At 39.7% G+C, this 23356-nt stretch overlaps 1 protein-coding gene across 8 annotated transcripts in view; it reads left to right on the top strand.

Annotated features, from left to right (window-relative positions):
- IPCEF1 (interaction protein for cytohesin exchange factors 1) overlaps positions 1 to 23356 on the top strand; it is a 184795-nt gene that overhangs the window by 124884 nt on the left and 36555 nt on the right. For all 8 annotated transcript variants that reach the window (XM_086708183.1, XM_086708181.1, XM_025925304.2 and 5 more), the window contains 4 exons: positions 7711 to 7784; positions 9297 to 9368; positions 14707 to 14765; positions 16117 to 16205. In XM_086708183.1, coding sequence (XP_086564309.1) covers positions 7711 to 7784; positions 9297 to 9368; positions 14707 to 14765; positions 16117 to 16205 — 294 coding nt within the window. The remainder of the gene's footprint in view (positions 1 to 7710; positions 7785 to 9296; positions 9369 to 14706; positions 14766 to 16116; positions 16206 to 23356) is intronic.

The following is a 23356-nucleotide window of genomic DNA, read 5'->3' as shown; positions in this document are numbered from 1 at the left end:
CCATTGATTGTACATTCTCTTTTCTTTTCTTCCATATAAGTTTGTATTTCAGAGAATATAATTCAGATTTCTGTAGGGGTCACAAGTCTGTGTGATCTGTGAGGACTTAGTAACAAGTGTTTAAGATCGTATGAGAAAGGATGGCTCTGCTTAGAGCTTAGACCCTGCCTGTTTCCAGCATGTTGGGGGTTTCACGGCAGAACTGAGCAAACCACAAGTTTATCTGGAGAAAATGGAGTTTTTGCAGCTTCTCCTGATTCTGGTATTCATTGGGTAATCTCACTTATGTTTGCTTGTTTATTGGGGGGGTGGGAAGCAGGGAGGGGCAGAGGGAAAGGGAGAGAGAGAATCTTAAACGTGAATCTTAATCTTAAACCCTGAGATGGGGCTCAATCTAACAACCCTGAGATCATGACCTGAGCCGAAATCAAGAGTTGAATGCTTAACTGACTGAGCCACCCAGGCAACCCCCTCACTATGTTTATTTCATGTAATTGCAAGAATGTTAAATCCATATTCACATGTACGCAGAAAGGTGTCTTACAAAGAAATATATATTTGTTTTTTAAACTATTTTCCCCTCAAATTTAAAATTCTATTTATTTTAAGACCTACCATATATTTAATATCAGATTTTGGGGGAAAATGCAGCACTAAAAATATATAATGATTCTAAAATGCCTCTTGATTTCAGCATTATTTGAAGTATAAAAAAATCAGGTTTCTTAGAATCAGAGAACTATGATTCCACTGAGAATAGAGAGATAATTATACCTTTTATTTTTAACTATGAAATATGTAACAATTTCCTATATCACACATATCCTTTGTTTCTGGTTTTGTCTTCTTTAACCTACTTAGTCTCTGGAATATATATATATATATATATATATATATATATATATCAGTCTTATTTTTCTAGGTCTACCTTTGTACCTTTCAGATATATGTAGATACTTATAAAATAATTTTGTGTATTTTGCAACGTATTGGTAGAATGAAAAGCCAAACATTATCGCTGGGAATGGACACTGATGTTTGCATTTAAATATTAAAACTTGATGTAGTATTTTAATTAACTTTCAAAAATATGTCTGAAGTGTGGCAAATTCTATATAAACTATCTTTGTCTCTAAAATTCCTGTAGTCCAAAATGGAAGCCACAGTTTAGTTTAAACCACAGAATGCAGGAAATACTAAACCAATTGTGTCTCAAATTTGAACAAGTCATATTGAGTCACCAGTGGGAGCATCTGAGACCTCATATTTTATATTCTTTCAAGTCTTACTGATAACCAAAGAGGTTTTATTATGGTTTTATCTTTTCCCAAACTTTCTTTGAATCATATATACACATACATATACATATATATGTATATGTATGTATATGTACATGTATATGTGTATATGTACATTTATATGTATATATGTATATGTATATGTATGTATATATATGTATATATATGTATGTGTATATATATACATATATGTATATATATACACTTTAATTTTCTTTTAATGTTTATTTTTGAGAGAGAGAAAAAGAGACAGAGTGCAAGCAGGGGAGGGGCAGAGGGAGAGGGAGACACAGAATCCAAAACAGGCTCCAGGCTCTGTTAGCACAGAGCCCAATACGGGGCTGGAACCCATGAACGGTGAGACCATGACCTGAGCCACAGTTGGATGCTTAACTGACTGACCCACCCAGATGCCCCTGGATCTTATATATTTAAAATATATTTTAAAGTTCTATTGGAATATATTCTACAAATCATAAAATTCACCCTATTAAAATTTACAATCCAGTAATTTTTGGTAAGTGCGCTGAGGGATGAAGCCATTATAAGGATCAGTTGTAAACAGTTTTCATGGTATCCATCAAATCCTTCATGCCCACTTACAGTTAATCTTCATTTCCACCCCCAACTCCAGGCAACCCCGCTATTTTCCTTGCTGTCTCCATAGGTTACCTTTTCTGTACATTTAATATAGAGGAATCATACAGTAATATGTGACTTCTTATATCTGGCTTTCACTCAGCACAATGTTTTCAAGTTTCATCCATGTTTCAGCGCATGTTGATAGTTCACTAAACAATATTCCATTGTATGAATATACCACACTATTTACCAGTTGGTAGATATTTAAATTGTTTCCAGTTTTTGGCTTGTGGGAATAATGCAGCTATAAATATTTGCATGCAAATCTTTGCGTGGGCATAAGCTTTCAATTCTCTTGTGTAGATACCTGGGAATGGAATTGCTGGGTACTATGGTAATTGTATGTTTGTGTTTTTTAGAAATTGCTGAACAGTTTTCCAAAGTGTCTTCTGCATCTCATTTTAGCACTTTTTTTATTGCCAGAGGAAAAAGAGAGTGATCCTTTCTTTCTTTCTTTCTTTCTTTCTTTCTTTCTTTCTTTCTTTCTTTCTTTCTTTCTTTCACATGTATTGAATGCCAATGTTGTCCTGAGTATTAATGATATGACAATAAATGACAAGATTATTTCCTTCGAGATGCTCATAGTCTACTGGAGAAACAGAGATATAACCGGATAACTAACTACAGTAAGAGAAGTCTGGAAGTAAAGCCTACCCCTGGCACAAAGAGGAGAGTACCAATTCCAGGCTTAGAGGAACAGGGAAAGGTTTTGGAGAAGGTCAGAGCTGAATTGATTTGTGGTGCTGTATCCAGGGGAGTGAGCTTGGAAGGGATTGTAAGTCTTAGAGCAGAAGGGTAGCCTGTCCTGCGTGCAGCCAGAACCCCTTTGCTCTGATCAACTCTTCTTTTTTCCACTGCAGTTATTGCCTGCAATGGGTTATGTGTTTACTTGTGGAACTACTGTCTCTTTTCCCCTCAAGGGTAGAGATCTCTGCCTGTTTCATCCATGGATATATCCTAAATCTCTGCCACAGTTCCTCACCCAAAGAAGGCACTTAAATATTTGTTGGATAAATGAATGCGTAACATGAACAGATTTCGTAAAACTGTGTGTAATGCTGCCTCATACAGCACCTACAGATGAGATCCCACTGGGATGAACAAGATCAGAGTTGCTGGGAACGTGGATGGACTCACATGTGAGGAGGAACACCTTTGAGATTGTTGAACAGCAGACCAGAAATTGAAAAGCCTGGTCTCACTCCAGAATTTAAGATACACTTGGTGAGGCAAGGTTGCACAATGGCCAGAGGATGATTTGATGGCTCTGGCAAGAGAAGATTTTATTTCGTTCGGACACAGAGGGAAAATTGCAGGTACCAATGCAGAACTTTCAAGCAACTTTTTGGAAAGTTAGGCATTATTGAGGAGGAAGGGTACGTTCGAGACAGTTATTTTGGTTAATGTAACAAGGAACAAGGGATGTGAAGGGGTAGGAGGAGAAGGAGGAGGAAGAGGAGAAAACTGTCATTCCTTTAGGATTTTCCCAAAGTGATTGTCATTTTTAAGGCATTTTTGCAAGTCAAATAAGCAAAGGCAGTTTCTGACACAGTTATCTGTGATTTTTGAATACAGCTTGAGTGTCTTCAGTACAATGGAAAGCTGCTTTTGCTAATGAAGGACTTACTGAGGAAACACAAAGGTATCTTTTACTCAAATTCATTTCGGTTCTTAGCTGAAGGACTAAGCCATTTCAGTTGTGCAGGAAAAAAAATCCACCTAATTGAAAATTTACTATATATATATATATATATATATATATATATATATATATACACACACACACACACACACACATATTACAGTATTTATTACAATATATATATTACAGTATTACTATATATATACACACACACACACATAATACAGTATTTATTACAATATATATATTACAGTATTACTATATACACACACACACACACACACGCACACACACACATATATATTTCGGTTTTCGTTGATTGACTTTGTATTATTATCTAAGATGGGCTATTTGTGCCGAAAATAAATTGCCTAGAGAATAACAATGCCATAATTTGGAGGCCAATTCTAATTCAGATCAAATGGAAGTATGGTTCTTCTTTGTTTGAATTGTTTGTTTATTTTGGTGGAATCAGGGGCCAGGGACATTGGAGGAGATGAAATTGTGTCATTAAGCAGGCCTTGATCATGACGGTCTCTCCTACTCTTGCTGAGGCGCTCGGACTTTGTCCAAGAGCCACTGGGAGCTGTGCAGGACTTTAATGAGAGAAGTGACAGCAAGTCAAGACTTGCTGTGACTGTGATTTGGACACCGAATGAGGGGAAAGGATAGAAGCGGAGGGAGGGAGGGTGGCTTGCGAGACTTCGCGGTAGGCGAGGTGAGAGTTGGTGGTGAACGGAGGAAGGAGCGAGGTGATGCAGGCACAGAAGAGCTGGGACAGAGGCAGCGGTGAGGTGGTACATCTCGGTGATTACTTGCACCCAGGCTGAGAAGGGGATCAACGATGTGTCCCCCATTTCCCTTTTTGACATCAGGATGGAAAGTGGCATCATCCAGTGAGGTAGAGAACACAGGAGAAAGAGGGCCAGGTGTTTTGTGGCATAAAGTGATAAGTTTGGTGTTGGATTTGTCACTCTTGGGAGTGTCTTAGTTTGTATGGCTATGACACGATGCCTTCAACGGGTGGCTTAAACAGCAGTCATTTACTCCCCATGGTTCTGAGGCTGGGAAGTCTAAGATCAAGGTGCTGATAGGCTCTGTGTCTGGTGAGGGCCTTCTTTCTGGGTTGTAGACGCCTGCTTTGTTTGCCTTACTTTTTATAAGGGCTTAATCTCATGATGGGGGTACTTATCCTCAAGACTTCATTTAAAACCCAAAGGCCCCACCTCCAAATACCGTTACACTGGGGCTTAGGGCTTCAAAATTAGAATTTGGGGTTGGCGGATACAAATGTTCAGTCTATAATCGGGAGCCTGTGTGTGGACAGTTATGCTAGGCAGTTGGATCTCTGGGAGTGGAGCTCAGGATTAAATCCCAGTTTGACGTATAGATTTTGATTTGGAATTGTTTAAAATTTTATTTTAAGTAGGTTCCACCCCCAGTGTGGGGCTTGAACTCATGTCCCTGAGATTAAGAGTCACATGCTCTACCGACTGAGCCAGCCAGGCGCCCCTTGAGGTATAGATTTTGAATGTGTGTGTACCATGGGGGTACGTGCAGTCATGGTGGTATCTGTGGTCCCCCCACAGAGGGTACTGGAACGAGAAGGGATTAGGTTTGTGGTCACAAGTCTGGGGAACGCTGCCATTTAGGACACAGGCAGGAGAAGAGGACCTCAGGAAAGCGAGCACAGAGAGTTGGAGGAGAAGGGAAGCAGCAGGAATATGTTGTCAGAAGAGCGAGAAATGAGGCATTTCTAGAGGGAAACTGTGAGCTTTAGGATCAATTACTAGAGTTCAGCTGAGTGAGGACCACGAAAGTTTGATGGGACTTATTGGCATGAAAGTCACCGGGGGTTCATGCAACTCTAGCTTCTGGGGAACAGTGGGTGGAGAAGTGAATGAGGGGAGGAAATAGAAACAAATGGAGAACGCAGGTGGTTTTCTTTCTAAAGCCATTATAGAAATCGGCATGGAACTACTTCCGCCTAATGTAGGTTATGGTTTTTAAATTGAGGTGAAGTTCACATAAGAGGATCCATTTTAAAATGAGGCATTCAGTGGCATTAGGTGCATTGGAGATATTGCGCAACCCCCACCTCTGTCTAGTTGCGAACGTTTTCAACACACCGAAAGGAAAACCCGTACCCATTAAGCAGTTTCTCTCTATTCCCCACTTTCCCCAGCCCCTGGCAACCACTCATCTGTGTTTTGTCTCTGGATTTATCGATTCTGGATATTTCATGTAAACGGAATCGTATAACGTGTGACGCTTTGTGTGTGGCATGTGTCAGGGCTTTACAGTTGCATAGTATTCCATTCTGTGGCTATACTGCAGTTTGTTTCTTCCTGTGTCGATGGGACTGTTTCTACCTTCTGGCTACTGTGAGTAATGTTTCTGCGGAGGACATGTATGTGTATATGTATATGTATGTGTGTGTGTATATATATATACACAATAATATACACAATATATACACAATAAACACGTATATATATTTATTGCTGGAGCCTAACAATTTTCCAAAATTATACTTTTATATAATGCTGATGAGAGTTCACAGGAAGCGTTGTGGATTGTAGAAACAGTTGATTACACTCTATGTTTTTTAAGTACTTTGCGTTCTTTTTGATATAGGATTGGTGAAACCATCATCTGGTAAGTACACAGTTCATGAAGAGATCAATAAGTTGAGGGGTGCCTGGGTAGCTCAGTCAGTGAAGCTTCTGACTTGGTTTTGGCTCAGGTCATGATCTCATGGTTTGTGAGTTCGAGCCCCGCGTTGGGCTCTGCGCGGACAGCCCGGAGCCTGCTTGGGATTCTGTCTCCCTCTCTCTCCGCCCCTTCATCACTCTGTCTCTCTCAGAAATAAATAAATAAGCATTAAAAACAAGAGATAATCTGAATGGAAAAAATATATACATCATTTGATAAGAAGGAATTTCCCTTTAGAATTGAGTTTTGAGGCTTATACGAAAGCATTTCAAGCAGAGAGTTTGGATAGATTAACTCCTGTAGGAGAGGGAAGGTTGGATAGGCAGAGGTTCAAATGTTTCACAGTTTCATGTTGCCGAAGGAAAAGTAGGAGCTGCACTCTGGTTGCAGATAAAGGAAAGGTGCAGGATGATAAAGTGAAGGGGGAGGACCCGTGGTGCTAAGTTAATAGCTAGTGGATTTTTAAATTTAAGATTGGATTTTCAAAATCAAGTTTTTACTCCTCTGCCAATAAGCACTGATTGACTTACGATTAATCTTGTGGACTGTATTTCCGTACTCAGAGATATGAGCATAGATGGAAGAAGATGTGGGATCCATCTGGGACCAGCAGTCTAGCTTCCTATTGTTGTTACAGTTTGTTCATAGAGATTAACAAATTCTCAGAGAGGTGGAACAATAATTACGTGTCCTATACAATTTTTGGTGTTTGGAGGTGACATTCAGGCAATGTTCAGAAGGGCCATTTTTTTTTCCTGCCGTCTTTCCTTTGTAGAAAGGCCTCCTAAGAATGAATTACCGAACTGAGATTTTCCAAGGAATGGCTCTGTGGTTTAATTCTGTGGAACAGTCTATAGACGTGGGAGAGGAACTAATGTTTGTTGAGTAACTGTTAAGCGTTTTATTTATCTGAGCTCCTTTGAGTCTTAGAACCACCAGTGAGTCGTAGCTCCATGAGATGAAGCCCGATTTGCTAACTCCAAAGTCAGGCCTCTGTCCCCTGTAAGCTGGAATGCTAATTACGTTCTACCTTCTGTGCTTGTGGCTTACTGGAGTTTGAGAACTGGCTTACTGGGATGCCTACTAACTCAGCAGGGAGTGGAGCTCTGACTGGTTAGCTGGCATTTTCCAGGAAGACGGGAAAGGGGTGGGCGAGGTCCTGTGCATGCCATACGTTGGCCATACCTAAGCTGTATCATGTTACTTCTCGTGGAACAATTGGCGACGACTTATCAAGAGAATATTACTTTCTCTCATAAAATACGTATCTGGATAAGTCCAGTGCTGATTCGGGGAGGTATCTTTTGATTGCCTTTCTTTGCATTTATATGATCTCTATTCAATGTATGTGATCTCTATAAACTTACTAGGATTGATGCATTTATTCATATCTGTTGTATGTGTTTTTCTCAGGCAGAGAAGGCCGATGGATTTGTCAACCTGCCCGATTTCACTGTGGAGAGAGCTTCTGAATGCAAGAAAAAGCAGTAAGTTGTCTATCATTTCCTATAAGACTCTGAACCAGAATAACTTCCTTTAATAATTTTCATTTCTCGAGTGATGTGGTGACTTGGAAGTTAGTGACGGTAACACCCAATGTCTTGAGAATTTTGAACTTCATGGGTTGGCATCCTAAACAGTGGTCTAAGCTTTTAACCTCTTGTTGTCTGGAATTTCATTTTGTGGAACAGATGGATTTTAAAACCCCACGGAGCTTTGGCATGGCATATTTTTGACACCTGTGTTGGAGATGGAATGAAAAACAAGCTCCCATCCAGGTTTAGCTGGGAGATCAAATGTCAAGATTTTGTCTTTCTAAAGAGAATGACCAGATCAACAGGACTGGCCAGAGCTGCAGATATGATCCCAAGAGCTGTTTCTTTTTCTTAGTTCTTCACATTGGCATCCTGGATTTTGAATTCTCTGAGATATTTTCGACTTTGGGATTGTGCCCTAATATAAGTCCAAAAGATTGAGAACAGACAGGAACCAAAAAAGTCACCAGCTTATGGTCCTTGTTGTGCTGACAAGGGAACAGCACAGAGTCAGGGCTTGCCTAGAAATCACAGGAGAGCTGGCTCCAGACCAGCTAACCATGCTCCCGTCCACGTGCTTTTTCCGTGGTAGCATCCCAATGCATTTTGCAAATGTGCCCTCCTCACCTTTTTCTTGTTCTTATTCCTTATCCTACCTTTGACATCTTTTTCTGTCTTATCAGAAAAAGCATTTCCCTAGTGACCTATGTTACAAGTAGTGGCAATTGACTGGATTTTTCTAAGAAAATGAATAAAATTATTAGCTTTAAGCCCTGCCAGTCTCGTCTTGCTGCACGTATCCAGTGATACATGAGGTGGTGTTGATTCTCGTGGTTTTGACTGAACTGGTTATTTACCAAAACCCTGGCCTCTACTGCAGGACTTCCGGTCTAATGGTGAAGGGGATATATTTCATTGTTTGCTGATCTCCAATGTTTTATACTTTTCTTTTAAACTGGAAAAATATTTTTCTTTTACCCAAAGACAGTGGCTTGGGTTAAGATTTTTGATGTGTTGTCACAGTATAGAAGTTCTATACTTGATTATTTTCTGATGTATAAAATTCTTGTATGTATTTGATTGAATCTGAATTAAGTATTTTGCTTTAGGGAGTTGATCTGAGTATTTTGAAGTGACACTTCTAAGACTGTAAATTTTAATATATTGTCTTTATAGCAAAGCAGTTAGCAAGCGAAAATAAAAGAATATGCCCGTATGTTTTAAATAGAAACTATGGGCTGGCCAAGACTCAGTCCTATTCTGGATATTTCAACATGATAAATTAATTCTCTGCTCTCTACATGAAAGAGGTTAGACAGTGGGCACTTAACGTAATTAAATTATTTTTTGCGAGTTTACAAAGAAAGCAGATGAATTGACCATATTTATATTTCATTTCATTTCAAACCCATTGACAACTACACTAATTTTTTCTTAATGTTTCTGTGCTTTCCCCCCTTCAAGTGCTTTTAAGATCAGCCATCCACAAATCAAGACCTTTTATTTTGCAGCTGAAAATGCACAGGAAATGAGTGTGTAAGTAGAGAAAATTGCTAAATCCAATCTTTATGGGAATAGATTACTTTGGTCAGGTGTTCGAATTTTAAGTCTATGTTCATATTAATTCTTGTTTTATTTATTTCTGCTGCTTTAAAAATTAATTTCCTTGGCACTTAAAGTGTTCTTGCTTTCTTCCCTGACTTGGAAGCATTTCGGAGAACTACATATATCAAAATGGCTATTTTAGGAAGAAGTAATAAGATTCTTCAGAGGGAACCACTAAGTTGAGAAAGGAAAAGACAGAAGTCATTATAAGAAAATGTTACAGTGAGAATCAGCATCACAGCGATAAAGTCTTAAAAGTACTGTGACCGATCTCACAGCTTTTAGAATTCTATGTGAAAAATATCTATAACATTTCTTATGTGCTGTGTGATTATCATCATGATTCCGTGCTTATCACAATTCATGTTCTAGCCTGAATATTTTGTAAAGTGTCCTTGCTCAGAGTACATCTAACATAACATTTTATATCTCTGACACCATTTCCTGTTTTTTTTTTTTTCTGTTTAAATAAGTGGAATATATGCACTGAGGACTACCAGCCCCACTCCATCCCCTACTGGTTTAGATTATGCTGTGATCACAATGGCTGCTAATTGAATGAGGCTATATATACTTGAGGTGCTTGAGGCATCAGTGGGCCCTCTATTTAACTTAAGCCCTATTCTCAGAATTCTGTGTTCCTTATTACCTTTACATAACTAATAAATTGTGTCAGTGGAATACCTACTATATGTCCCATTGCAGCAGATCCTGAGCAAGAGAAATAAAAGAATACATACATAATTCATTCAAAGAGCTTATGGTTTAATCTGTTTTGTTTAGTTATACATAATGATTTTTTGAGCAATCTGCTCTATATAATTTCTCTTCACCGTCTTGATCTAGAAACCTAAAGAAAACTGCTTTTCACCAAACGTTAAGCATACATGCACACACACACACACACACACACACACACACACACACACACACACCCTTCTTGCGGGATAGAAACCTAAAGAAAACTGCTTTTCACCAAACGTTAAGCATACATGCACACACACACACACACACACACACACACACACAGACACACACACCCTTCTTTCGGGATATCCCCTGGCAGGCTCATCTAGCTAGAAACATTCTCACCTGTTCCCTAAGCCGCTGCCACAACCTTCAGATGAAGGCAGAATGGCTCTTTATAGACCTTTGGGAAAGCCCATGTTAAATAACAAGGCAAGGAATTGACAAATTAATTCTTTCAGACAAGACTTGTATTTACTTAAATGAAGAGAGACGTTTGTTTCTACCCTCTGATTTTAGCTTTCTCCGCCTAGCTTTCTCAAGTGCCTGAGAAGGAGAAAAGCAGATGCCCACAAGAAGATAAAAAAACCTCACAAAGCTCTTTATTTCTCTTTTTATTTGTATTGGTAACTAAATCCTACTGATTAGCAAGCCTTAGGTGTGTCAGTGGTGTGTGAAAGGCTTAACGTCTTACCCAGCAGTACTTGGAGCCCCATGATACTGAGGGTCAGTCTGGAGCTGAGCCATCGATTAATCCCCAGTGGTCCTTTCTGGCCTCTGGTGGCATTAATAGCCATCAGTGTGGAATCTCTTTGGGCCTCCACGTTAACCCTCTTCTCCCACAAGATTATGCACATGGCATTTAAAGATATTTTTTCTGCAGCGGCACCTGAAGAGCACCCTTTCTTACTGATATGGCCAGTTTAAGCCAGTAAATACTGTAGCTGGGTATTTCTTTGTGAGATGCAGAGAATCTGGGGGAGGGAGTGGAGAATCTGGACGCGTGCGGAGACCAGCGTCCTGTTTTAGAAGTTTGCTTCCTTGGGAAACTGCATTTTTGGGTGGTGACATTTCGCTCAGGGACGATGAAGGGAAAGGTAATTATGTTTAATAGAAACGCTGTGTTCTGCAGGGACCCTCAATTTACAAGCACAGGGGTAAGTAATTAGGATCATGGACGAGTTGGTTTCTAAACCAAGACTGGTTGGTAGCTGCCTTTCTCAGACAGTGTTTGTGGGAAGAACCTTCTTGTTTTGTATATCAATTTCTTAACACTTGTGCTCCTCCAACACATCAAGTTAATATACAACAAACTCCCAGGAAACATCTGTCATCTTCATTTATGTAAATATAAGTCTTTTTGTGCATCCATCTATTTAGCCACAAATAGAAATTTTCTTACTGCCTTGATGTTTTTAAAAAACGTTCTTAGCAAAGTAGATACGAAGCCAGTGGGTTCTAGAAGGAAAGCAGTCAAATAAGATTCTAAACAATCACGTTTTCCATAGCAAGTAGCTAATGGCGGCAATTAAAAGGACACGAGTTTTGGGTAAGTGCTGAGAGGAATCTTTATTGTCAATATTTGTGTGTTTTGCCATATTTCTGTGTTTCTGTGTTCTGGAAAGGAACTTAGAAATGCCTTTTCAGGCATTCTGAGCTCAAAACTATTTTTGTCTTGATATGTTAAAAAAATTTATCTTTTTCACTTTTAGATGCTTTTTTTTGGAGGGGGGGAGAGGATCAGTATACAATTATGAAATCCGGTATAAACTAAGAATAGTTTATGTTGGTATTTTATTTTATTTTATTTTTTTTAATTTTTTTTTCAACGTTTTTATTTATTTTTGGGACAGAGAGAGACAGAGCATGAACGGGGGAGGGGCAGAGAGAGAGGGAGACACAGAATCGGAAACAGGCTCCAGGCTCTGAGCCATCAGCCCAGAGCCCGATGCGGGGCTCGAACTCACGGACCGTGAGATCGTGACCTGGCTGAAGTCGGACGCTTAACCGACTGCGCCACCCAGGCGCCCCAATGTTGGTATTTTAAAAGTGAGCCATTACATTCATTGTGGTTTGCCTGACCAGTTTTTAAAAGTGTACTTTAAAATGTTTCTTTTAGTTAGATACACCTAAGATATATTCTTGTAAAAAATTCTATAATACAGAAGGATGTAAAGTGAAATCCTTCCCATACCCCCACCTTCACCCTCCAATTCAATTTCTGTCCCCAGGATTAACCACTTTAAACAGTATGACTGACCTATATCTTTCCTGATGCTTTTCTTTGCATACCAATTTGTGTACATGTACAAATATATAGTTTTAAAAGCACATTGAATCTGGCTGATCATATTGTTTTGTACTTGTTTTTTTTTAATTAACAATGTTAGGATTTTTCCAGGTCATCACAAAGCCTTTATTACCTTCATTTATAACATTGATTTTAATGATGAAATTAGTGCCATACTTTATCCATTTTCCTATTAATAGATGATTATATCGTATCAGTGTTTTTTCTTTTTGCCATTGCAAATCTTACTGAGTTAACATTCTTCAACATCTATTTGTAGTCTTCAGGATAGACATTTATAATTCAAATTGTTGGGTTCAGGGTGTGGATATTTACATTTTGATTAGTATCATCAAATTGCCTGCTTAAAATCGTCTGTCTCAAATTTGATGTTCAACTCAACAAAGGATCAGAATGTTTCCTCCTAAATTCTGGAAATCGATGGCATTTTAAAGTTTTGCCAGTCTGGTGGTGAATATTTTCCTGTGTTTGAATGTGCATTTCCCAAAATACTATTGAGGCTGATAAGTTTTTTCTATTTCTTTATTAGCCATTTGTGTTTTTTTTTCTGTGATTTACTGTTTTTTTTTTGTTTTTTTTGTTTTTTTGTTTTTTGTTTTTTTTTTTGTTTTTGGTTGTTTATTATTCTATCAGGTCTTGATGAACACTTTGTGGTTCCCGTGGCCTGATCTGGGCCTGTGTATCAGTCTGGTTTTAAGTGGCCATTGAAGAGCTCATGTCTTTCATGGTGTTGAAGGGGCTCTTAAATGAGGCGAAAGTTCAGCTTCCTTCTTATAGAAAGGCCTATTTTATTTGTTTCTAAAAATCAAATTTATATATTTCCTGTTAATAGAAAATAAATATGGCAAGACCATGGCAGATGGAGGGTTGGGTAAGGATTCCTAATTTGTTGAAATTTGCAGACTTGGGAGTGTGTGGTGTTGAGGCAATGGTGGGGGTGTAGCATGCTGAATAGTCACGAGGCAGTACAGGACTAGAAGAATGAAAGCAAGAGTGAGTCAGTAAGTGCACCACATTCTTGCTGTTATTTCATTGATATTGGTTGACTTAGGCCTCTATCAAGTGCACTGGTTTCTCCAAAAAAGATGTGAATGTAAAATATGGAATACTTTCTAAAAATCTAGGAGACTGGAAACAACTGGGAAATCAATCATATTATCACTACCCTAAAGTAATATTTTCCCTTTAAATAGAAGGTTAGATAGCTAGGAACATACAAAGTTGACCCATTTTGTGACTTTTAAGAATTTGTATCATATAGTATGTTCCTGGGTAACCCCTTGAGATGGACCTCCAGTGGCCTGAAATCATGAGTCAAGTTTGAGTTCCTGAAGGTTTATCTAGTTCTATTTTTATTATTGACGTTTTGTTGAAATTTATTGCCAGTAAAATGATAAGTCGGTAAGAAGATAGGACATGGTCAATTTTTACCTAATATAAAATTTTTCAAGGAATTAGAAATTTCCCCAGCTTAGGAATGCCTGTCAAACTCTGGCCAGATCTTTTACTGAGTAATATAAAAATCCTGGCTTGAAAATGGATCATCTTTTGTTTGTTTCTTTATTTTTTTGTGGAATAGAGTTACATTTTAAGAATTATAGAGATGGAACTTTAATGGTCAAGTTAACTAAATTCAGTGCTACAGGTTTTGTTTTTACATTTTTTAATGTTTGTTTTTGAAGGAGAGAGAGACAGAGTGTGAGTGGGGGAGGGGCAGAGAGAGCGAGGGAGACACAGAATCCGAAGCAGGCTCCAGGCTCTGAGCTGTCAGCGCGGAGCCCGACATGGGGCTTGAACTCACGAACTATGAGATCATGACCTGAGCCAAAGATGGAAGATTAACCCACTGAGCCACCCAGGCGCTTGATACGGGTTTTGATGGTTGCTAAAAATTTCAAATGCACAATGGCAAAAGTTATATTTGTTTATATATTTAGAATATTTAATGTAGTTGCCCACATTAGTCAGCTGGATAATGGGCCATCTTGTTTCTTGTCTTACAAAGAATGCCCTGTGTAAGGAAAATATTGAGGTTTTAGGTTTCAATGCTAAAGACTTAAACTGTTTCTGCAAATGTTTAGACTGACTGTAAATTATGACAGTTGCATTATAATGTCTGGCACAAGATGTTCCTTCAGGGTCTAGGAGGAAGGTAGATAGGTAGGGGACCAGTGTCTTTGGTCAAGCATTTATTTGCTATTTGAATTTTAGGTGGTTAAACAAGCTTGGATTAGCTGTAATCCATCATGAAACTGTTACAAAGGATGAAGGTATGTTCTATTTTAAATTTCTGAAAATTTAGCAAGAATATTTGGATGAGATAGAATGGAAATACAATGTCAAGTTCTATCTATGCATAGTCTTGTCCTAATGAAACCTACTTTGGCATTTAAAATCATCTGAAAATTTGTCGAGGCAGACGTATTCACACGGGCTCACCAACATGGAACAGAGCTTCCCATGCTGGCTAAGAATGCTTTTTACACTTCACCCACACGTTAGCAGCTGTAGGCTTCGCTGACATCTCAAACAGCTGCCAATGCAAATGTTTTATTGCCCCACTCACTGAATTCTTACTCAGAGACATGATCTTGTCATGATCTAGACGGATAACTTTCATCCCACTGTTTCCTCTCAGATGTTTTAATATTTCCACCAGGTGTGTGCTGAGGCTAATTACTCTAAGTTTGTGCTAGGAACCTGAATGTCAGATGGGGACACAGGCCATATTTTTAGCTCAGTCTGTAGCTCTCTGGGTTCAAAAGCTACAGGAGTTGAAATCTTCTTAATGATGAAATTACTCCTGAATATTGAGAAGAGGGAAGCTGTAGGTGTCAGGGTCACAGAGTTGATACTATTTCTGAAACGCTTAGACCATATAAAATTTGGCAGTTGAAATGTAGGGAGTTGTATCCTTGGATAACAAAAATTACAAAAGCTTAAATTCAGAAATGGGAAAGCGGCAACTTGATTTAAAACGATAAAGAACTACAACATAAGAGTGTGAAATCAGTATCCTAACCATCTCCTTGGTCCTCTTTTCCATGACATAAATACCCATTGTATATTTGAAGTGCGTTTATAAATTGTGAGGAGAAAAATCACTACATGAAAACCTTCTCCTTAATCCTGGTATGTAAGGCCTTCTGTGATATGGCCTCATGCAAACTTTCAGCTTCGATTTTCACCACATCCCTGAGAACTCCATATACTTGGTTTAGCCTGCACCCTCCACGTGGTATTCCCATTACTCTGTGTGCACCATTGATGGTTTACTTATCCAGCCCTTTCTAGCTCATTATGGCTCCCATGATCAAAATTACTCACTACTGATTTTACGCTCTCTTAGTATATGACTCAATGCGTCTTTTGAGGAATTATTGAGGACAGCTATGGCCAGTCCTCTTCCTATGTATTGGACCCTCTTAAGGGCAGAAACCCTAACATGGCTATTCGTGTTTTCCCCTCTTATGTAATCCCCTGACACCAGGTAGCTCAGTAGATGAGTCCTTTCTGAATCGATTGGAATTGCAATAGCCAGATGGAAAAAAACCTCTGCTCATGCATTTTGGAATCGGTGACAACAGTGTTGAAACATTAAGCATTTTCATTTTTGTATAGAATGCTACAGTGAGAGTGAACAGGAAGACCCTGAAATAGCTGTGGAGACACCACCCCCTCCTTACTCTGCGGAGACTTTCTCTCCTTTGGTACGTACCAGCGTGATTAGTCTGTTGGTCACGATGAAATGTGTGGATGTTGTTCCTTCCAGTTGTGTAGAATGTACTTTGACCGGTAAATTTTTAGAATGGGCTAAATTAAAGTGCCTGCCAAAGAGCAAATACTGTTCTCGGGGTGCTGATCTGGAGCCTTCTCCATAGCACCCCCCAGGTATGACAAACTCAATGGATTTTTGTGTGACCCACAGATGTGTCATGCTGACAGGACTCATGGTAATGCAAAGGGCTTCTAGGTGATGGGCCAAAGCTTGCAAAGATTTATTTGTTCTGTAATGTTTATTTATACCCTTCTGGTCTTTGGAAAGAAGAAAAGTATCTGTCCTGGGTGCATGCACTATATCCATGTGAAATGAACATCAAAAGGACGAAGACAGTAGATGAAGAGAAAGCTGGATTCAGAAAGGTATCAGGAGGCCAGGAGTGGGGTCAGTGCATTCAGTCTGCACATGGAATGATTCTGTGTATTCACTAGAGAGAAGTTCAAGTTTGATTCTTATCTTTGGAAGGATCCAACATAAGTTCAGGTTATTAATGGATGTTAAGACTATGGCATGTTGCTTTGTATTTGGTTGCTCATTGGCATTGTATTGATGGCCCCTAGAAGGATTCAAGCAGGGATCTTTGAGGAGGTTTATTTATGGTTCTTCTAACTATCATGTGGCAGGACTTAAGTAGATGCGTTAAATGTATTTACCCTTCAAATAATCCTGAAAAGTAGTATTTAATCAGCATTTCACTCATTACTAATGAGGCCAAGCATCTCTTCATATCTGTTGGCCTTTTGGATTTTCTGTTTAGTCTGTTAAAATCTTCAGTACAGTTTTAGCTGTCTTACTATTACTATTTTGTATTTATAAAGTTTCTTTATTATTCTATATTGGTCCTTAGTTAGAAGTAAGGCACATCTCCTTTTCTGCTACATGGCTTTTTTTTTTTTACTTTTTGACTCTGTTTCATGGTTTCTTTTCATAGACAGATATTCTTGATTTCAGTGGGTCAGGTTTATCCATTATTTCTGTTGTGGTTTGTGCTTTTGTTTCTGATTTTAAAAATTGTTTCCTATTGCTATGTCATGAGGAAGTAGATATTGTTATCTTCATTTCATGGATGAGGAAACCGAGGTTCAGAGACGTAGAATGACCTGGTCACATTTGCAGTATATGGAGCACCTGAGATGGGAGCCCTGGTCTGTCTAGCTTTATAGCATATGCTCTTTCCACCTTACTACTGCACTTGTCCATCCATGCACCCAAGTAATTATAGGTTCTGATAGATTACAGCCTCTCCTTCACTTGCCAGACCTCTTTTGCCAGAATTTTCTATGTTGTGTGATGAAGTTTTCATCTTTATTTGTATCTTGCCAGTTTCTGGATGTAGGCTATTAAATAGCTTTTAAATAATGACTTCTATGGTTTTCACCTACTGTCAGTGGAGAATTGTGGTCCCTTTTCTAGTTTTTTTGGCTAACAACCAAGTCCAGAAAGAAGTATTTGTTGAATGAGTATGTTTATTAAAATTTCTATGAAATAGGGCTAGCTAAAATTAAGCAAGATATAAATAAATTTAAACTTTGAATCTGGTAAAATTTAGACTGATTTCTGAACTAGACTTACAATATATCCTATGTTAACATATTCATAACTTTTCCTTAGTGTCGTCTTTCTCTTCTTTTAAAATCACTTTCTAAATTTGGAAAAGACTAAATAGATGTGGCTTTCTGGTTTAACAGAGTAGCATGTATATTTGTTTAGTTTCTCTCTGCTTCAGTCTCTCTTCTTTCTGTCTCTGTCTGTCTACCTCTGCCTATTCTGCCTTCTCTCTCTTTCCTATTTTAACCTGTAACACACAATAATTTGGTTGGTCCTCCAACCTTCTCTTCCTGAAATTCTCTCTGCCTCCTACTGTCCCCCCCACATATGACTCTGACATGATTTATTTCAGTTCTAAAATACTGTGATTTTCATTTTTATAGTGGCACACTAGCATCACAGATTACTAAGAGCATTGTCAACCATCTAGAACTCACCTTGATGAAAGTAAAAACAACCAGATTGTCTTCGTAGATGAGGGATCAGGACTCCATTGCATTACACAATGATGGTCTTCATGTTATAGTAGAAGCTCAGAGAATGCTTGTTTCAAAACAAAGAAATGAAGGGGTGCAGAGGGGGCTGCCAGAAAGTGAGGTTGTTGAAGTGGGAAGTCTTTAGAATTTTCTGAGTCATCAATCAAATAGTATTTCTTACAGTTTTAAGTTGAGCATTTTCTGGAAGGCCACTAAGGCTAACATTTTTTTTTTTATGAAGAAATATATTGGAAATAGATAAATGTTGAACGGTTAGATTTTATTTTCCTTAGAAACAGAATATGTTCCTCCTGTTCACATATTTTCCAGGCAGATTTTGTTTTTGTTTCCTCTTGTTTCTGAAAAACAGACATGCAAGACACTTGGTTAAAATACCATTTAAGCTTTTTATTTAAACAGATGAAAATTCAAAAATTTCATGGTAACTTTGATCCAGAGCATGGATCAACTCATTTTGTTTTGGCTCAGTCTGGCATAGGCTAGCCATGACTGAGTTATATAAGCCACGGTGGAAAAACTTTTTTTCTCTAAGTTCTTGCTTTAAAAAAAATATTTTGGGTAATGAACTTTCATTTTGGAATGATGACTCAAAAGTGTAAAATAATACTTTCCTGGAAAATTATCTCCCAAAATTAGACTCTTGAATTAAAAATTTAATTCAGTGTCCAATAATTCTAATTGCTTGCTGCAAACAGTAAGATTTCAGCACCAGACCAATTTGGACCTGTGCTTCTAATGGGTGGGACCACATTCCACAAGACAGTAAAGAACACTTCGGGATTGTCCCTGAGTGAACAAGAGGTTTCTGTTTCTGTTGCTTCTCCTTGAGAAGACTTCACAGGATGGATAGGCATCCATCCAGAGAAATGAGAAATGGGGACCTTTTGACAGGCTTACTAAAAAAACTGAAAATAGATGGGACTCTGTAGATTTCATTTAGGAAGATGCTTTGTAGAAATCAGTATCCACGATTCCTTGAGATTTATGATTCCTTGAAACCCACAAAAGGGCAGAAAAGGAATTGACTTCATTCACTTTTTAAACTCAATAAGGTTGTAAGTTACAAAGTGACTTAAGAGCTTAACCATCATTAAAACTTTGTTATACATATTTTTCCTCTAAGTTTAATTATTAAAAGCATTGGTAACCTAACCTATGCTTATATGCTTCTTCATTCATTTAACAAATTTTGTTGAGAGTCACTGTTCTAAATACTTGGGACATGAGTGAATAAAAAAGACAATGATTTATTTCTTCATGGAGTCAAACTTTTAGTTGAGAGAAACTGCTAAGAAATAGTCAACATAATAAGTAAATTATCTGCTGTGTCAGTAGAAGTGGAGCATGGTGGATGAGGGGAGATAAGAGTGCTGGAAGTTGGGCTGTGTTGTGAATAGAACAGCCAGGATAGGCCTGAGTGAGAGCTGAGGTTTGAGCAAAACCACAGAAACGTGGTGTGAGAGGCAGCCAGGTGTTCGGGGAAGGAGTCTTCCAAGCAAAGATCTCCTTGGTGCATAGGTGGCAGCGCATGGAAGTCAGTGTCCCTGGAGCAGGGTGAGCCAAGGTAAGGATAGCAGGAAGTAAGGTTGGAGGGTAGTGGTGGCCGTACCATGCAGGGCCAGTTAAGGACTTTGATGCTTTGGGTTACTTAGGGAGCCTTTGGGAGTTTTGTTTTTTTTTTTTTTTTTTTTTTTTTCAACGTTTTTTATTTATTTTTGGGACAGAGAGAGACAGAGCATGAACGGGGGAGGGGCAGAGAGAGAGGGAGACACAGAATCGGAAACAGGCTCCAGGCTCCGAGCCATCAGCCCAGAGCCCGACGCGGGGCTCGAACTCATGGACCGCGAGATCGTGACCTGAGCTGAAGTCGGACGCTCAACCAACTGCGCCACCCAGGCGCCCCCCCAAATTTTTTTTTTTTAACGTTTATTTATTTTTGAGACAGAGAGAGACAGAGCATGAACGGGGGAGGGGCAGAGAGAGAGGGAGACACAGAATCGGAAACAGGCTCCAGGCTCTGAGCCATCAGCCCAGAGCCCGACGCGGGGCTCGAACTCACGGACTGCGAGATCGTGACCTGGCTGAAGTCGGACGCTTAACCGACTGCGCCACCCAGGCGCCCCGAGAGCCTTTGGGAGTTTTGAGCAGAGGAGTGATATGATCAGTTTCCATCTTAAAAGGACCACTCGGGCTACTGTGTGGGGGGAGACTCCGGGAGGCAGGGTGTAGGATAGAAGCAAAGAAAAGGGAGGGTTGCGGTGGTCTAGTGTGAGAGACGGTGGTGATGCAGGTCATGGCATAATTGAAAAATGGAATGGGTGGATTTTGAACTTGGCAGACCACCCAATAGGTGGATCAGATAGGCGGAAAAACGGAGAGGATAAATGTTTATCTTCAACTTCAAACAGCTTCAAACAGCTCCTGCAGATTATTTTAACATGAGGGTCCTCACGTTTGATGCTTTTTCGAAGTACAATTCCTTTTGCTCCAAATGATGAGAAAAAAAATCTAAAGCAAACCAAAGAAGCAGTGAGTAAAAACAAACCCTGTAAACTGCGGCTTCTTGGTCAGTTGCAGAGGAAGAAGTCAAAGATTAGACACTGAAAGGGGTTAAGTCAGTTTTAGAAACTCACACTTAATCTTGGTAGGATGAATCTCGCACAGTTGTTTACAAAACGTCACTTGATCTTTCGCTGCATGTACTCTATAAAATAATAGAAATGCTTGCAAGTGAGATCGTTGTATGAAAAGTTATCAGTGACTTCAAAAACAAGCCAGGTAAAGGTAGAAAGAAAAGTCGTCCTCTCTCCTGAAGATACAGTTATCGCAAGCTCTCTGGTTGACCATTTAACTGACTTCAAGACTTCTGAAGTTAGAGTTTGCATCTCTGCTTCAGCAGTCTAATTCAGGCGCCTCCTCTGGCGGTCCCTCACAAGGCATGGGGCTGCCCCTGACGCCTTACATTCCCACGGCTGCTGCCTTCATTGGGGCCTGGAGTAGCTCCTGTCCGAGTCATAGAGAGAGCGGGCTATTTTTCTTCCTTGTCTCTAATGTCCCCCTCCTCTTAAAAACCACTTCCAAATTAGTCTTCCCAAAGCGCGGTTCTGATGGTCTTGATTCACCTGCACAGGACCTTCCAGTGGCTCTTCATGGCTTATCAAATTAATTCTCCACTTGTTGGCATGGCATTTAAGGCCCTTGGGTTTACCTCAGGCTGCCATTCCAGTCTTGTTGCTGATTCCTCCTTTGTCAGCAACCCAGTAAACTGCCCGCTGTCTCCCCAACTTTCCAGACTTTCCTCCTCTTGCGCCGTATTGATAACTTTCTCTGCTTGTGGGAACTGTTTCTCCCACCCCATTCCACTTTCTCCCATTCAAATATGACTTCCCTCAGTAAAGCTTCCCTGGTCCTCTAAATCAGGTTAATCTTGCCCTCTTCTGAACTCTTTATGTTCCTAGTGCATTTTTTTTTTTTTGGAGGGAAGAGGCACCTTTTTTGATAACACATATTTGAAATGAAATAAATATTTTTTATTGGACCGATAAATGGGCAAGTGGGTGATTGTAACTTCATCCACGTTCTCTGCAGATTTGTTACTCTACAGATATTTCCCAATGTGAATTAGAACGTCCCTACTTTACACGTCTCTAGCACTTTCACATGGCTTTGAGGAGGATGGTTTCATTAGACTTTCACATTCTGCATTTAACAAATGAGGAAGCCGAAGAGAAATAAATAGAACTGTCACAGGTAGCCTTTGCAAGCTGAAGTTCACCTTTTATTAAGAATATCCTTTCCTGTTATCCCATGTGCTCCTTGTGATGAATCTGAGTCAGGCAGGCAGGCAGCTAATGCATTTTTGTGTGTGTGTCGACCATGTGCGAGGTACTGTTGCAGATAAGGGAATGCTGGATTGAACTAGACTGTATCTTTTCCCCAGAGCATCTTAAGTTCTAAGTTGAGGAAGAGGCACAATAAACTTGTGATTCAGACAAATAGTCTTGAGTAACGATAAATACTATGAAGAAGCTAAAATGGGGTGATGTGTTAGGGAGTGACTGGAGTCAAGTTGGGAGGGCATTGCTTTGCCTGTGACAATCAGGGAAAAGCCTGCTGATGTTTGAACTGACACCAAAATGGTGAGAAGGAAGCAGCCAACCAGAAGTCCACAGAGAGGGCCTCTCAGGCAGAAGGCACCTGTTCTCAAGGGATAGAAAGAAAGTTGATGGGACTGGACGGGGAGGTGAAAGGAGATGTAGCTGGGGGGCAGGGTAGATAGGGAGTCCACATAGGCCTTCTCAGCCATAATGAAGACTGTGGCTATTTTTCTACTTGTGATGGGCAGTTCTTAGAGGATTCTCAGCAGGGGAATATTGTGATCTATTTTATGTTTGAGAAACACTCTAATTGTTTGGAAGATGGCCTGGGATAGAGAGGGGGGTGGGTAATGGTGGGAGGAGGAAGTCAAAGGAATAGGACGGAGAGATAAAGTGTCCTCTGCAAGGTCACTTGGATGGCAGGGATTGGAGTGAGGAGCAGGTCCTCTGTCACCTCATGGCCCAAGGTCATGTGGGAGGCCGGAGGATGGGGGGGGGGGTGTGCTCTGCAATGTCTTTGAGCTTTCAGAGAAATGCTTCCTGCTAGGATACGGTAGAAATACAAACAATACTTCCTAGGGTTTAGCAGCAATTGACTGATCTGTTTTTTTTTTTTTTTTAATTTTTTTTTTTTCAACGTTTATTTATTTTTGGGACAGAGAGAGACAGAGCATGAACGGGGGAGGGGCAGAGAGAGAGGGAGACACAGAATCGGAAACAGGCTCCAGGCTCTGAGCCATCAGCCCAGAGCCCGACGCGGGGCTCGAACTCACGGACCGCGAGATCGTGACCTGGCTGAAGTCGGACGCTTAACCGACTGCGCCACCCAGGCGCCCCTTGACTGATCTGTTTTTATTCATGTGGCCAATAAAAGAAAAGAAACCCTGTATACATTCTTTTTTTTCTCACTTGATTTTGTTATGTTTAGTCCTAAGTAA

The sequence above is a fragment of the Puma concolor genome, chromosome B2 (assembly GCF_028749965.1).
Source record: "Puma concolor isolate L17-30 chromosome B2, mPumCon1.1.hap2, whole genome shotgun sequence".
Taxonomy (NCBI): domain Eukaryota; kingdom Metazoa; phylum Chordata; class Mammalia; order Carnivora; family Felidae; genus Puma; species Puma concolor.
Note: the sequence above shows the minus strand (reverse complement) of the source record. Positions and strands in the feature narration are given on the sequence as shown.